Source organism: Mustela nivalis, assembly GCF_964662115.1.
Source record: "Mustela nivalis genome assembly, chromosome: 10".
Taxonomy (NCBI): Eukaryota; Metazoa; Chordata; class Mammalia; order Carnivora; family Mustelidae; genus Mustela; species Mustela nivalis.
In genome coordinates, this window is record NC_139029.1 from 13,094,292 (window position 1) to 13,109,014 (window position 14,723).

A 14,723-nucleotide genomic window follows, 5' to 3' on the forward strand; every position below is an offset into this window, starting at 1 on the left:
GCCCCTTCTGGCAACCACCCATTTGTTCTCTGTGTTTTTGGGTGTGTTTCTGCTTTTTCGTTCATTTGTTCACTTGTTTTGGTTTTTCTTGGTTCCGCACATAAATGAAATCATATGGTGTCTGTCTTCGACTTATTTCATTTAGTGGAACACCCATTAGTTCCATCTACGTTGCTGCAAATGACAAGATCGCATTCTTTTTTATAGCTGAGTAATATTCCATAGTATATAGACATTGCATCTTGTTTATTCGTTCATCTATGGGTGGGACACTTGAACTAGTGCCATGTCTTGGCTATTGTATCTGATGCTGCAATAAACATAACAGTGTATGTATGTTTTCCAATTAGTGTTTTCATGATCTCTGGGTAAAGACCCAGTAGTGAAATTACTGGATCATATGGTAATTCCATCTTTAATTTTTAAAAAATATTTTATTTATTTATTAGAGAGGGGGAGAAGGTCAGAGGGAGAAGCAAACTCCTCATAGAGCTGGGAGCCCAATGCAGAACACATGCTGGGATCATGACCTGAGCTGAAGGCAGTCGCCCAACCAACTGAGCCACCCAGGTGCCCAATTTTTTGAGGAACTTCCATACTGTTTTCCACAGCAGCTACACTAACTTATTCCCATAAAGGTGTAACTTGCAAACCAGAAAGACCTAAGTGCCAGTGGGCTAAGATGCCCACCTATTTGGCTGTGAGACAGGAGAGAAATAAAAAAGAGCGTACCCAGCCCATTTTCTGCCAAGAATGCCTTTTCCCGTCTTTGGATCCCATACTCAGAAATATTTTCCCTACCAAACAAGTTGCATTGATAAGAACCCCCCCAATTTTTTTTTAAGATTTTTATTTATTTATTTGACACACAGAGAGAGAGATCACAAGTTAGCAGAGAGGCAGGCAGCGGGGGTGGAGAAGCAGGCTCCCCGCTGAGCAGAGAGCCTGATGCGGGGCTCGATCTCAGGACCCTGAGATCATGACTTGAGCTGAAGGCAGAGGCTTTAACCCACTGAGCCACCCAGGCGCCCCAAGAAATCCCCAAATTTTTTGTTAACAAAACCGAACAGGCAAGTGATAGCTGGTAATCTCATTATGGCCGAGTTCATACAATCCAGGCAAAAAATCAAAGCTGACATGACGTTCAGTTGGCCCAGGGAACTGTCCTATGGACCAAATACATGGCTTTGGTTGGACTTTGAAATATTAACACTCAATTATAATGATTACAGTGCATTTGTCTCAATGATTACAGTGAATTTGTCTCAAACTCACGCTCATGCTCTCTCACAAATCTGTTTCTGTGCCCCTTCAATGTGGCTTCAAATGCAGGTAAATGCACCTACCAGTGTGTCTTTCCAAGCATTCCCATAGACTCAAACTCTCTCTGAGGTCAATTCAAACACATACTGACCACAGAGCTACACTCAAGTCTGCTCTGGTTGTTACTCTTAAACTGTGTCCCTCCCTGGCCTCCAGCCTCCAAAAAAACAAAAACCAACCTCATTCCTGTTTCTCATTCATTCTTCCAAGAAATATTAAATGCCTTCCATGTTATCAGACACTGTGCAAAGCACTAGGGGTGTAATGACAATGAGACATACGAAGTCCCTGCTTTCATGACACTTGAGCTCTGGCGGGAGAAACAGGACAGGGGAGGGGCTGGGGAGGACAGGAGAGGAGTAAATTCACAAGAATGTGATTGCAATTTTTGATATGCACTAGGAAGGAAACAAAGAGGGTGGTGGGCAGATAGAGAACAGGGGCAGAGCGGGGATCTGCCGTGGATTTAGCAGCCAGGGTCCCAGTAGGAAACACAGGGTACACCCAAAGGGGGACGTGGAGAGTTTAATAAGTTACGTATTAGTAACAGTGGGAGGCATTGCCTGCATTATGTCTGCAGTACTGTGCAGCCTGGGTGGCTTAAAGTAACAGCATGTTATTCTCGGTGCTGGAGGCTAGACGGCCAAAATCAAGGTGTCTGCAGGGTCAGTTTCTTCGTGGAGGCTCAGAGGGAGAATTTGTTTCACGCCTCTCTCCCAGTTTCTGGTGCTTGCCGGGGGACCTTGGCTTCCCTTGGCTTGTTGCCAGGTATCTCTAGTCTCTGCCATCATCATCCCCCTGCTAACTCCCCCTGCATCTGCCTGCCTCTGTATTTTTTCTCCTCTTATAAGGACACCAGTCATTTTGGATTTAGGGTTCTCCTTATTCCAGTATGATTTAATCTTAACTAATACCATCTGCCATGACCCTATTTCCAAGTAAGTTCACATTCTGAGGTTCCAGGAAGGATGTGAATTGGGGAGGACTATTCAACCCAGTGTACCTGCTTTTTTTTGTAAAGCATTAATTTTGCACTGTCTTCATCATCTTCTTTTTCAGGGACACTTTCATTCCACTCAAATCTCCTACTCCTGCCATATTATGGATTCAGAACATACGATCGAGTAGTATCAACACTTGAGAAGTGAGGGTTATCTTAATGAGATGCCATGACACACCAATCACATTGGCAACAATTTTAGAGTGTAATTAAAAATCAACTGTTGGGGGGCGCCTGGGTGGCTCAATGGGTTAAAGCCTCTGCCTTCAGTTCAGGTCATGATCCCGGGGTCCTGGGATCAAGCGCCCCAGGGTCCTGGGATCGAGCCCCGTATCAGGCTCTCTGCTCAGCAGGGAACCTGCTTCCCTTCCTCTCTCTCTGCCTGCCTCTCTGCCTACTTGTGATCACTGTCTGTCAAATAAATAAAGTATTTTAAAAAATAAAAATAAAAGTCAACTGTTGGGGAGGATGGGGAATAACAGGCATGTTCATACACTGCTGGTGAGGATGTAAACTGGTGTAATCACTTTAGGATAAAGTTGTATCTAGTAAAGCTGAAGATGAGCATTCCTATTGTCCTCCTTAGTTACAGATGCTATAAAAATGTATGCCAGTGTGCATCAGAATACATGTACAAGAATGAGAAGCCTTGTGGGTAATAAGTCCCAAATGGAAACAACTCAAATATCCATGGACAATAGAATAAGTAAACACATTATGGCTAGAATATAATGGAGTACTGTATAGCAATGAAACCAGGACAAATTATACACCCAACACAGGTGAGTCGTAAAGCATAATAATGAACAAAAGAAGTCAAATATCATAAATAGAGACAGTACGATTCCATTTATATAAAGTTTGAAAGCAGCAAAATTAAGCCATATTATTTAAGGATCTGTGCTCAGGCAACAACGCTTAAAGAAAAGCAAGGAAATGAGTCACATGAAAGTCAGGATAGTGGTTATACTTGCAGGGAAGGAAAGGATGTGATTGGACAAAGGACTCACCCAAGCTTGGGCTTCCGAGATGCTAGCTATTTTCATTTTACACCAATTTATTTGTTACACTGTATTTAGACTTTTAGCACTTTTTTGTACTCTTGTTAACACATACATATGTAAAATGTGGGACCAGCATGTGGGCTTTAGAACCAGACAAAGAAGCTACTTAGTAGCTGTTCAACTCTGGATACACAGCTCAAGAGGTGAAACCATCTAAGACCCTCTGGGGGAAAGGAGATAGGAAGCAAAATAATGTATATCTCCTTTTAAGAAAGGAATTCACTTTTAATTGAAGGGAAATGGAAGAAGAAGAAAAAAAACCCCAAACCTCCTGGAATCTAAAAGACCTTTATTTGTGCAGGTGCTGTGCTATAAAATATTCTAATCTGCGTTGTTAATGAAGCTGGATTTACAGCCTAGTAAACTAAACAAAGAGCTTATGTTTAACTGAGTAACCAGTTGAGGGTGACATCTTGACTCCTTAAGTGACAGTTTTCACTCTTTCATTTTTCTTCTGTTCAGTGTGAAAAGATGCCAGCTCGTTTGCTGTGAAATTGCTTTATTACAGGACTCTGTCTTTACCCACTTGAAGTGCAAACTTCATCTTTGTGAAACTTGTTCCATACAGTTGAGAGAAGTCCCAGCCACAGTAACAGTGATTTACACAAAGAGATCCAATTAGGAACCAAGCGCTACTTCAGGCAGTTTGGAGCTATGCAAACATTTTGACATGACATTGTTAACCTTTGAAGACTTCCTTACTCTGTGTTTGTGACACAAGAAGACATTCATCTTGTATTTTCCCTGCTTCGGCCCTGGAGTCTCTGTCATGTTCCCTAAGGAGTCCTTGTATTTAGAAGCCAAGAGCCAGGCTTGCATATTGCTACTGATGGGTCATTGCTTTTCTTTCTTCTTTTGTTCTGTTTTCTTTTCTTCTCTTTGTCCATTCCTTCCTTCTTCCTTCCTTTCTCTCTCTCTCTTTCTTTCCTTCCTTCCTTCCTTCCTTCCTTCCTTCCTTCCTTCTTCCTTTCTTTCATTTTTAAGTGGATTCCATGCCCAGTGTGGAGCCCAACATTGGGCTTGAGCTCACAACCCTGAGATCAAGACCTGGGCTGAGATCAAGAGTTGGACTCTTAACCAGCTGAGCCCCCAGGTGCCTGGTGTCGTTTTAGACCTTTTCCTACACAGGATCAGGACATATGCACGCATATATTTGTATTTACCTCTGTTTTATTAAATATCATGAGTTCATACCAATACATTCAATTCCAATCCAAAAGCAAAGAGGTCTTGCAAGGGTTCCCCCATTCCATGTTTGTAAATCCCTTCTCCAGCACTGGGAAATCTGTTTCTAAACATTTCAAATGTTTACTAAGTTTACAATGAAAGTATTGCTGTTTTTTAATGTCTATGCTCCACTCTTGTATTGGTCTTTGTTCTCCAAGAGCCATGAAAACACAGAGTTTTCATTTCTTTTATTCAACCAACACGTATTTATCTAGCAAACATTATGTGTCACATAATGTTGTAGCAGTGGGGATATAGCAGTGAACAAAGGAAAGGGACAGAAAGAGAGAAAACTAGATACAAGCCTAGGAAATGACAAAGCTGGGATCTAAACCCAGACAGCCTGACTCCAGAATTTATTCTATACCATCTGCCTCTGATTGCTTTTGTAAGTTGCTCTCCGCCGTCTACAAAAGTTTACAACTCTCTCGAATCCAATAAAAATGCCTCTGTCAGTTTCTAATTCTACACAATGCAGAGCCTTGTGCATCTTCCATACGACTTCTCTGAGACTCAGTTTCCAAATTTGTGAAAGTGAAGAAACTAATTTTAATCTGCTGTGAGGATAAATGGAATTATATGAGATGCCTGATGCTATTTGTGACACATCATAGGTATTTAGTGAAGTTAGTTTTTTTCCTTTTTCAACACAAATGCTATATTATACACCACCCCTAGAACAGCGTTTTTTGTTTTTTGTTTTTTAAAGTTGGCTCCATACCCAACATGGGTCTTGAACCCATGACCCTGAGATCAAGAGGCTCAGGCTTTACTGACAGAGCCGGTCAGGTGCTCTGAGAGAATTTTTCTCTCTAATTCATCCAATCAATCATTATTTATTCATTCACCCATTCTTACATCCATTCAAAAAGGTATTTATTGAGAATCTAATATATACCAGACTCTCTGCTCGTCATTCAGGATACAAAAATGGCACGGACCTCATTCTCACAGAGCTCCCAGTCACATCCAAGAGATACACAAAGAATTAGAATATAATCTGATAATGTAACTCAGACGAGAGCTAGAAGAAGGGTGGTCATGGACGGAAGCCTTCCTGAAGGAAGGGGCTCTGTCATGGCAAGAACTGGTCCGGCAGTTCTACTGTTAAAGTTGCCAAAAATAAATGAATAAATTAATGGGTCAATGAATTCAGTTCAGTTCAACAAGTACTTCATAGAAGATCCATCCTACTGTCCAAGGCATTGCACTCTGAATAGGGAGTGTGTGGACGAAGGGGAATGAGCTTCTAGTTTTACTGGCAGATACAATAATCTGTAAAGAGATGTTCTAATAGAATGTGGAGAATTCTATGGGGTACCCAAGCTACTTGGAAAATAAGAAGATAGAGGGATCTCTACGCTCTATTAGTGGATGACGAGGGGGCTCTAAGATCCAAGAATGAACTCTGAGTCTTGGATATATATGGAATGTCATTGACAACTTTTTTTTTTTTTTAAGATTTTATGTATTTGACAGACAGAGATCACAAGTAGGCAGAGAGGCAGGCAGAGAGAGAGGAGGAAGCAGGCTCCCCACTGAGCAGAGAGCCCGATGTGAGGCTGGATCCCAGAACCCCGAGACCATAACCTGAGCAGAAGGCAGAGGCTTTAACCCACTGAGCCACCCAGGTGCCCCTCACTGACAGCTTCTTTTTTTTTTTTTTTTTTTTTTAAAGATTTTATTTATTTATTTGTAAGAGAGTGAGAGCGAGCACAGGCAGACAGAGTGGAAGGCAGAGTCAGAGGGAGAAGCAGGCTCCCTGCGGAGCAAGGAGCCCGATGCGGGACTCGATCCCAGGACGCTGGGATCATGACCTGAGCCGAAGGCAGCTGCTTAACCAACTGAGCCACCCAGGCGTCCCTCACTGACAGCTTCTAATCAGGATTAATAGGGTCAAATTTGTGTTTGTTGGTAGCATGGGGAAGGCAAACGGGGAAGGAGGGCTAAAATCAACGCCACCAGCAAGGAGGTTGGATTTTGAACAGGAGGCTTGAGCTAGACGTTTGAGCTGGAGATAGGATTTGAAAGCGGTTGCCATCACTCAGGGAGAGTATGCAGAGGGAAAAGGGGATGGGGAGGGGGGGGGACTCCTTGGAACCCACACCTTTTAAGCAGCTGGGGGAGAAAAAGCAACCCGGGAAGGACACCGAAAGATTAGAATCGGGAGCAGCACTAGGAAAGTCTGTGTCCTGGAGATCGGATGAATAAAGAGAAAGCGGAGACAAGGGGGACCAGGAAGGAGGGCGCAGCTGTGCCCAGCGCCGTGTAGAGGTTCCAAAGCATCCCTTTCTCTCTGGCCTAGGTGACCTTTGTCAGAGCAGTTTCCCAGGTCGCGGCGCAGGCGGGAGTCCCACTGCATTAAAGGAGCCAATGAGGGAGGAGAAACAGTCCAGTGAGTGCAGGAATGAATAAAGCAACGCTGTGCCCTCACTTTCCCTGGGACTTTCCAGGGCCAACGCCGGGAGCTGGTGCGGAGGAAGGGCCTTCCCGACAGAGCTCTGGGTGCCGCCCGGGAAGCCGGTCAGCCTCGCAGCCTTCAGGTAGGCGCGGCTCCAAGGTCAGGGTCACCTCGGGCCTCCGGGCAACCCGTCACCCGGACAACCAACTGAAGAAAAAAAAAAAAAAAAAAAAACCCACAAACCGGAAAGGGCGAAAGCATTCAGATCATCTCGCGATATCTGTCAGGCCGGCGCCGGCCTTCCGGGCCTGGGCCCCGCGGCCGGCTCTCGCGAGACTTCCCTGCAGTTGGAGCGCGGGGCCCGACCTTAAGGAAAGCGGGAGCTGCGGGTGGGGAACATGTCGGATTCAGAGCTCGGCAGGAAGTGGGACCGGTGCATGGCGGACGCCGTGGTGAAGATAGGTAAGGGGCCTCACGCCCCTGGCAGGCCCCGCCGGGAGCCGAGCGGCCGGCTTCAAGGTCCCGCTGACCAGGCCGGCGGAAGGGAAGCTCTGGGGGAGGTCAGGCCGACCGCTCTGATCCAGCCCCTCGGGCCGGGGCGAGCTGACCGAGCCGGGCGGGAGACCACTCGGGCGGCGGAGGGACGCGGCCGGAGGAGCCTGGGCCCCCGCGGGAGGCGGGAGGGGAGGGGAGGAGTCGCAGCTCCGGGGGCGAGGGGTTGGGGGGCAGTCGGGCTGGCAGGTGGCGGGAGAGGTGCAGAGCTCCTCGAGTAGAAAGCGGTCTGCCGGGCGCAACCTCGTGCCAGAGGCTGGACATTCTCCTCCCCGGTGCCACATTCCCAGCACGGCTCCCTTCTGGAGCCCGGTCAGGGGTCACAGAGCTCGCCGGCTGAAACAAGTGCCTTTTAAAGAAGGTCATGGGGAGCGTTTTATAGACATGGCCAGGCCCTAACGAGCGTCGCTGTCATTCCGGAGTCGTAACCCGGTTTATTGGCAGCAGAGTCGTCTGCGGCCTGAAATTGGAGACCTCGTGATCTGGAGGGAGAATTGCCCTGGGAAGTAAGGGACTGGACACCTTTTGGTCCCGGGTGTAACTCCGCGGAGCCTTTTCACACGTGCTCAGTGACGACGCGGATTATGAAGTCACTGGATGGAGGGGAGGGGAAAGATGGGAGTTCCCTTCTGGAGCGTGTACTAAGTGCCAGACACTGTGGTAGGTGTGCGAGTCAGTACATTTATCTCACACAGGTCGTGAAATCGCGAGTCAGTGGACGGTTTTGTCCAGGGTCCAAGAAGTGACCAAGTTGCTCAGAAATGGCAAAGTTGGAAGTGTAACTCAAGTTTTCTCTTTTCGAGTCCCATGCTTTTTCTTTGATACTAATTCTTACCAAATTTGATGTTTTTTTTTTTTTTTAATGGAAAACTTGAGTATTTAAGGGGATTTAGGATTGTGTCCATTGAATGACGGTGTTGGTAAGCGCGGTGAGAGCAGAGATTTCTAGTTGTAGTCACTGCTGTTGCCCAGACCCTTTCTGGGTTTGCTTGTGCTTAATAAAAATTGTCGAGAAGGAGTTAGAGGAGTACGTACTTGATCCCAGCTGTCGCTTCATCTTTGAATTCACTTACCAGCTGTGTGTTTGGGGGCAAGTTGTTGAGCCCCTCTGTCCCTCTGTTTCCTCATTTGTAAATTGACAACAGCAATTATCTCACAGAGTTGTTAGGATTACAAGTTTAAGTAAAGGCTTGGGTATGAATCACTTATTAAGAATGGGGATGCCCGGGTGGCTCAGTTGGTTGGCCGACTGCCTTCGGCCCAGGTCATGATCCCGGAGTCCTGGGATCGAGTCTCACATCTGGCTCCGGGCTCCAATGGGGAGTCTGCTTCTCCCTCTGACCTCCTCCTCGCTCATGCTCTCTCTCAAATAAATAAATAAATAAATAAAAGAATGGGTTATTCTGTCAGTGAGCCAAGAAATACAGTTTTTGCTATTGTGAACAGTTCACGTTTAGGAGAGATTTAACATGTGGCTCTTAAATGACCACACTAAGTACTAAGCAATACAATGACAGTAGGTACACGAGTGGGAGGCAGACCGCTCAGTTTGACGTCATCCCTCTGGCTCTTCACCCTGGTCCCCATCCCCACTAGCTTTGTGGCTATGGGTCGGCGGTCTTCTGCCACTATGAAATGGGGATAAAAAGATTAAAAGAATTAGGAAGATTGAAGGATAGTAAAATACACAGGAAACTGAGCGCAGTGCCTGGCCCTTACAGAGGCAGCAGATATGGTCATAATAATTGTTGATATTAATATTGTGTCACTGAGGATCACCTGAGGGAGTGAGCGGCATGGCTGTCATTTGTGAATGGGACATTGGTGGGGCAAGGGTGTACACAAGGGAAATAATTCAGTGAGACGCAGTGATTCATGATTACCGATAAGACTTGAAATGAGCGCTTCAGGCTCCTTGCGTTGTAGAGCTGTTATGAACCCAGTCAGTTTGGTGATGGGCTGAGGTCATCCAGTGAGACTTTGCAAGGAGAATGGGCCTTCATCCGACCATTGGAGAATGACTTGGACTTGGATAGTCAGGGAGTGTGGGAAAACTGGAACAGAGGCCCAGCCCTGTTGAACTTGTGTAGTTTGAAGCATGGAGAGGTTAAGAAGCTAGCCATGGAGGAGCGGGGGTGAGAACCCAGGCATTCTAAATCCAGTACCCCTGCTCCTGAAGAAGGCTGGTTTGGGTGGAGTCAGAGTTGTGAAATGTCTTAGAGAAATTCCACTTTATCTTAACGGCTCCTGATTTGCTTTTGGCTTTTTCACATGCGTGGTGCGGATTCAACACAGCTGCCCTAAACACCTCTTACTTTCTGCTTCTTGGGCTCATTAGCTCTAAACTAGTGGAGAATCATGGGATGGTTTTAAGCAACAAATACTTACTGAATTCTGGGCCAGTCTGTGGGCAAATAGAGAAGCAGAAGGCATTTCACTTCCCTCAACAGGGAATTGGTGTGATATAAATGGAATTTTGGTATGATTGTTCTGGCAGTGTTTTATACAGAACAGGTCAGGAGTTGAGGAGGCCAGCGGTGCTGTGGATTTGAAGTGGTAAAAGTCTGCTCTGTTAGACCAGAGAGGAATGGGTGTATTGAAGAAACGTTCAACTTTGTTCCTCATTTATAAAATGGAGATAGAAATTCTCACCTCCTAGGCTAGAACAGTGCCAAGTTCATAGTAGGAACTCAGTAAATGCTATTTTCTTCATCTTTCTCTCCAACTGGTTAACTTTGCCTCATTCTTTTTCTTACAAAGAAGACTCCAAGGTTAGAATGTGGTTAAGGGGTGATCCGCTGATGGGAACTTGGACATAAAACAACTCGTTGGGGCACCTGGGTGGCTCAGTGGGTTGAAGCCTCTGCCTCCGGCTCAGGTCTTGATCCCAGGGTCCTGGGATCGAACCCTGTATCGGGCTCTCTGCTTAGCAGGGAGCCTGCTTCCTCCTCTCTCTCTCTGCCTGCCTCTCTGCCTACTTGTGATCTCTCTGTCAAATAAATAAATAAATCTTTAAAAAAAACACACACAAAAAACACCTCATTTACACAAAGTAAGGAAGGACTAGAAACTGATCATGGGGGATGACAGAAGACCAGTGAGAACAGCGATCATGATTTTGGTCACTTTTCTACTTACATGATTGAGTTGTTTGAGAATGATAATGAAGCTGAGTAGGGAGTTTTAATTTTGTGGGAGAAGCTGAGTTCAGATTTGGAGGGTGTCGTCCCTTTAGTAGTGGACTTAGAGAAAGGGCATAAGAGTGAGGAAGCACAGAAGGGATACTCGGGGAGCCTTTAGTCTGAGAGTCTTGGAGACGGTGGAGATGAGCACACTATAGTGAGCAAATTGGTTCCTTGTCCCGTTGGCAGTGATGTGAGACCCTTCAAACCTCCTTGGCTGCTTGTTGCCTGGTCCTTCAGGATGGAGGTGGACACTCACAATGGCTGCCCACCAGAAGTAGATGGGAGGTTTTGTAGAAGATACAGGCTTTCAGCTACATATTGGGAAGTTCAGGCTCTGGCTTGACAAGAGACTGAAGGGAATCCAAGGTGAATGGACAGCTCCCTTTGTGAGGGCTTCTCTGTGATTGGCTGCCTTAAACCTGAAGGATTTTTGTTCTTTTCCCACTGGTTTGCTGAAAAATGACTTTTCACTGCTCATGTTTAGCCTAGATGTAGTACAGCTGAGTTAAAGAACATATAAGCTTGTACTTAGACGGTAGTTCTTTAGAAAAAACTGCTCTTCGCGGATCTCTTACTCCGAAGCTGGAGCAATGTCTCAACAGAAAATTCTGTGATTTCATCCTGTGGGAAGAGCTACATTGATTCACAAATACCTTTTCCCTGCCCGTCATAAGAAAAGCAGTTTTATTTCCCTCGTTAATTTTGGTTTTAAGATACTACTTGTGTATAATAGGAGTGTGATAGGATAGGTCGTTTCTAATATGGCTTGACCTAATATATTGAGCCCACGAATCAAGCAAAACAAAACACATGCCTCCCTGTAATAGACACAGTAGGCCATTGTTCCTTACACATCTGTTCTTTCAGCTCCTGTGCCTTTCTTTTCCTTTCTCCCCCTCACATTTTTACCCTTCTCTTTGGCCTGTGTTCTTATTCCTGCCACTTATATGCCTTGCCTAGTTCCTCCATAAAGCTTGAGCTTAATGTATTTTTTTTAAGTGAATTTGTTAGCATTGAATAAGTTCCTAGGTGTCCTGTTTATTCTCCATCACATCACTAATTTTTCTTAATAGCGCATGGCACCATCTGAAATTTGTGATTTTTTTCTTTACTTGATTGTCCATCCTTGCTAGAATATGAACTCATGAGGCCCAGAGACATTTTTGTTCCCTGTTGATCGCCTAACCCCTGACACAGAGAAGGCCTACAATAATTACTGTTAGAAAGACGTGAATTGCTGAGAATTTTGCAGACTACATTCTGTGCCTATATTTGTATTAACTGAATGAATTACCTTTTAAGTTAAAAAGTCAAGTCAGGTAGATTTCAGGTGAATTTTTGCTAGTTCACATGTTTGACTCTGTGTCCCTGTAATTTAGGGGCTTTTTACCAACTCTTTATTTCATCTGGGGATGTAAATTATTGTCAGTAGATCTTCATAACAAAGTAGTAGTAGAAATGTTTGGGAGTAGTCAGCTAAGAAACATGAACCAGAGAACACTTTTGTATTTAAACAAGTAGAGGGTGATGTTGGTTTCAGTGGTAGTGCCAAAGCCTTATTGCAGGAAATTAAAAAGGAGTGAAGATTACATTTTATGAATGGCATGTCCCGTTAGTTTTTATGTGAATGCGTCATTAATCGTTTTTTGCTAATTTTATGGATTTACTTTTAAGTTTTATCAGATTTATTGAATGCTCTGGTTTTCCTTCTGCCCTCAGTTCACAGACTGTGCCGGCTGTTTTCCTCGTACATACCGAGTAATTTATGTGTACCCACATGAATAAATCATACCTTCTTGTTAATGAGGTTAGAAGGCAAGATATCTTGCCAAAATTGAAGGCTTAAAAGCCCTGGGACAGAGCTGGTACCCCCAGCTTGTGCTTGTTTCTCTGGATTGGCTTGGTGGTTCTATCTGTTTTTTGTTTCCCCAGGAAAACATGATTCCAGGAGATGAGAAAAACCTAGCTATAAGACTTCAGGAGGTGCTTCCCTGTGATCTGAGAATTTCTAAGCCCTGCAAGCGTGGGTCATGGAAGCACTGCCATTGTCCTCAGAGCCTTGTTATAACTCTCTCTTGAATGCTGGAGGTCCGGCTGGCTGGCTGTGACCTCATGACCAAGTCGATGTCTGCGTGATAGTGGCCGGGCCTCAGAGTTGCAGATTTGCCCAAGGAGGCTTGGAGGAAAATCTGATCCCGGTACTTCCTGAAGTCATGCGGAGGTCCTGGGTTTCCTAATGTGACTTGCAAAGTTGTACTATGGACTGTGTCCCTTTTTCCCGCATTTCTCTTCCACTGAGAGGCCAGAGGCCAGAATATCTAGTCTTACTAACTTGTGAATCGGCCAGGAGATCAGAAGGAAAGGAGATGTCATGGTTGGGGCAGGGATGTCCGAGGTTGTGGTGCCTTCCTGGAAAAGGCTGTCTCTGCAAGGCAGGTATATTCAGCACAGCAGGGTTTTCATTTTCTTGGTAACGAGGAAAAGTGCAAGCCTGGGACATTGGGAAACAGCCCTGGAGTGTGTTGCGTTCAGTGGACTCTGGGGCATTCACAGTCCTTTCCTTTTTTTTTCCCCTGGCTCCGTTGGTAGTGTGTGTCTTTTGATCCCAGGATCATGAGTTTAAGCCCCACATTGGGCACAGAGTTTATAAGAAAGAAAGGAAGAGGGGCGCCTGGGTGGCTCTGTGGGTTAAGCCTCTGCCTTGGGCTTGGGTCATGATCTCAGGGTCCTGGGATCGAGCCCTGCATCGGGCTCTCTACTCAGTGGGAACCTCTCTCTCTTTGCCTGCTTCTGCCTACTTGTGATCTCTGTCAAATAAATAAAACAAATCTTTAAAAAAAAGAAAGGAAGAAAGGGAGGGAGGGAGGGAGGAAGGAAAGAATAGAAAGAAAGGGAGAGAGAAAGAAGTTCCTCTTTGTGCCTCAGTTTCCTTATTTATGGAATGGTAGTATCTTTCTCAGGGGGTTGTTACAAGTAAGGATAAAATGAGATATTTTTTATAGAGCAGTTAGGGCATTACCTGTACTTGATAAATATTAGCTGCAGGTGTGTGAATGAAAGCTGGCAGTCATAAGTTAAAATATTTACCACATTTGCTTTCATCTTGTAGGTAGTATGGAAGCCTGGGGGGTGCGGGGCACAGATGGTCAGTAGCAGCCTTACTCTGGAAGGGCTTACCTTCTGGAGGAATGTGCAAAGAAGGTGGTGACCTTGGAGAGTGTGTAGGCATTTAGTAGGGGACCAGGTGGAGGACTGCATTCAGGGCCTTGGAAGCTGTGCAAGCGTCGTCCCAGAGGACCGAGAGGCTCTGGCTTCTGCTGGAAATGATGACAGCGGCAGCCATTTGTCCGGCACGTAGCGCGAGCTGGCAGACCCTGGCATTTCCGTTTTACTTCCATGACCACACTTAAGCCTGATAGCCCTATGGCGGATTTCCCCTTTTTGTTCCCCGCATTTTTTTTTTTATTGTGATAAAATACACATAACAGAATTTACCATCTGACCCACTTAAAAATGTGCAGGTGAATGATAGTCCATTCGTAGTGTTTTACAGTTAACGCCGCCACCCATCTCCGTGACTTCATCTGTGAGCCTGAAGCTCTGTACCCATTTAACACTGACTCCGCATTCCTGCCTACTCCCAGCCACTGGCCACCTCTGTTCTACTTTCTCTCTGTGATTTTGACTTCTCTAAGTACCTCCTGGAAGTATAGTCCCACAGTCCTTGCCTTTTTGAAACTGACTTATTTCAGTTTATGTGATGCCCTCAAGGTTCACCCACATTGTAGCATATATCAGAATTGCCTCCTTTTTAAATCTGAGTAGGATTTTGGTGTGTGTGTAACACATTTTGCTTATTCATTCAGCTGTGGACAGATGGACACTATTGTGAGTAATGTTGCTGTGAACACGGTATACACCTGTCTTTTGAAGACCTTGCTTCCAATTCTTTTTGGGTACATACCTAGAAG

At 45.3% G+C, this 14,723-nt stretch overlaps 1 protein-coding gene and 1 long non-coding RNA gene across 2 annotated transcripts in view; both read left to right on the forward strand.

Moving 5' to 3' along the window:
- LOC309841513 overlaps window positions 1-14,723 on the forward strand; it is a 268,973-nt gene that overhangs the window by 71,015 nt on the left and 183,235 nt on the right. The gene's annotated exons all lie outside the window — the stretch shown is intronic.
- The window catches only part of MICOS10 (mitochondrial contact site and cristae organizing system subunit 10), a 30,636-nt gene continuing 22,973 nt past the window's right edge, over window positions 7,061-14,723 (forward strand). The window contains exon 1 of the mRNA XM_082684514.1: window positions 7,061-7,477. Coding sequence (XP_082540640.1) covers window positions 7,414-7,477 — 64 coding nt within the window. The 5' untranslated portion in view covers window positions 7,061-7,413. The remainder of the gene's footprint in view (window positions 7,478-14,723) is intronic.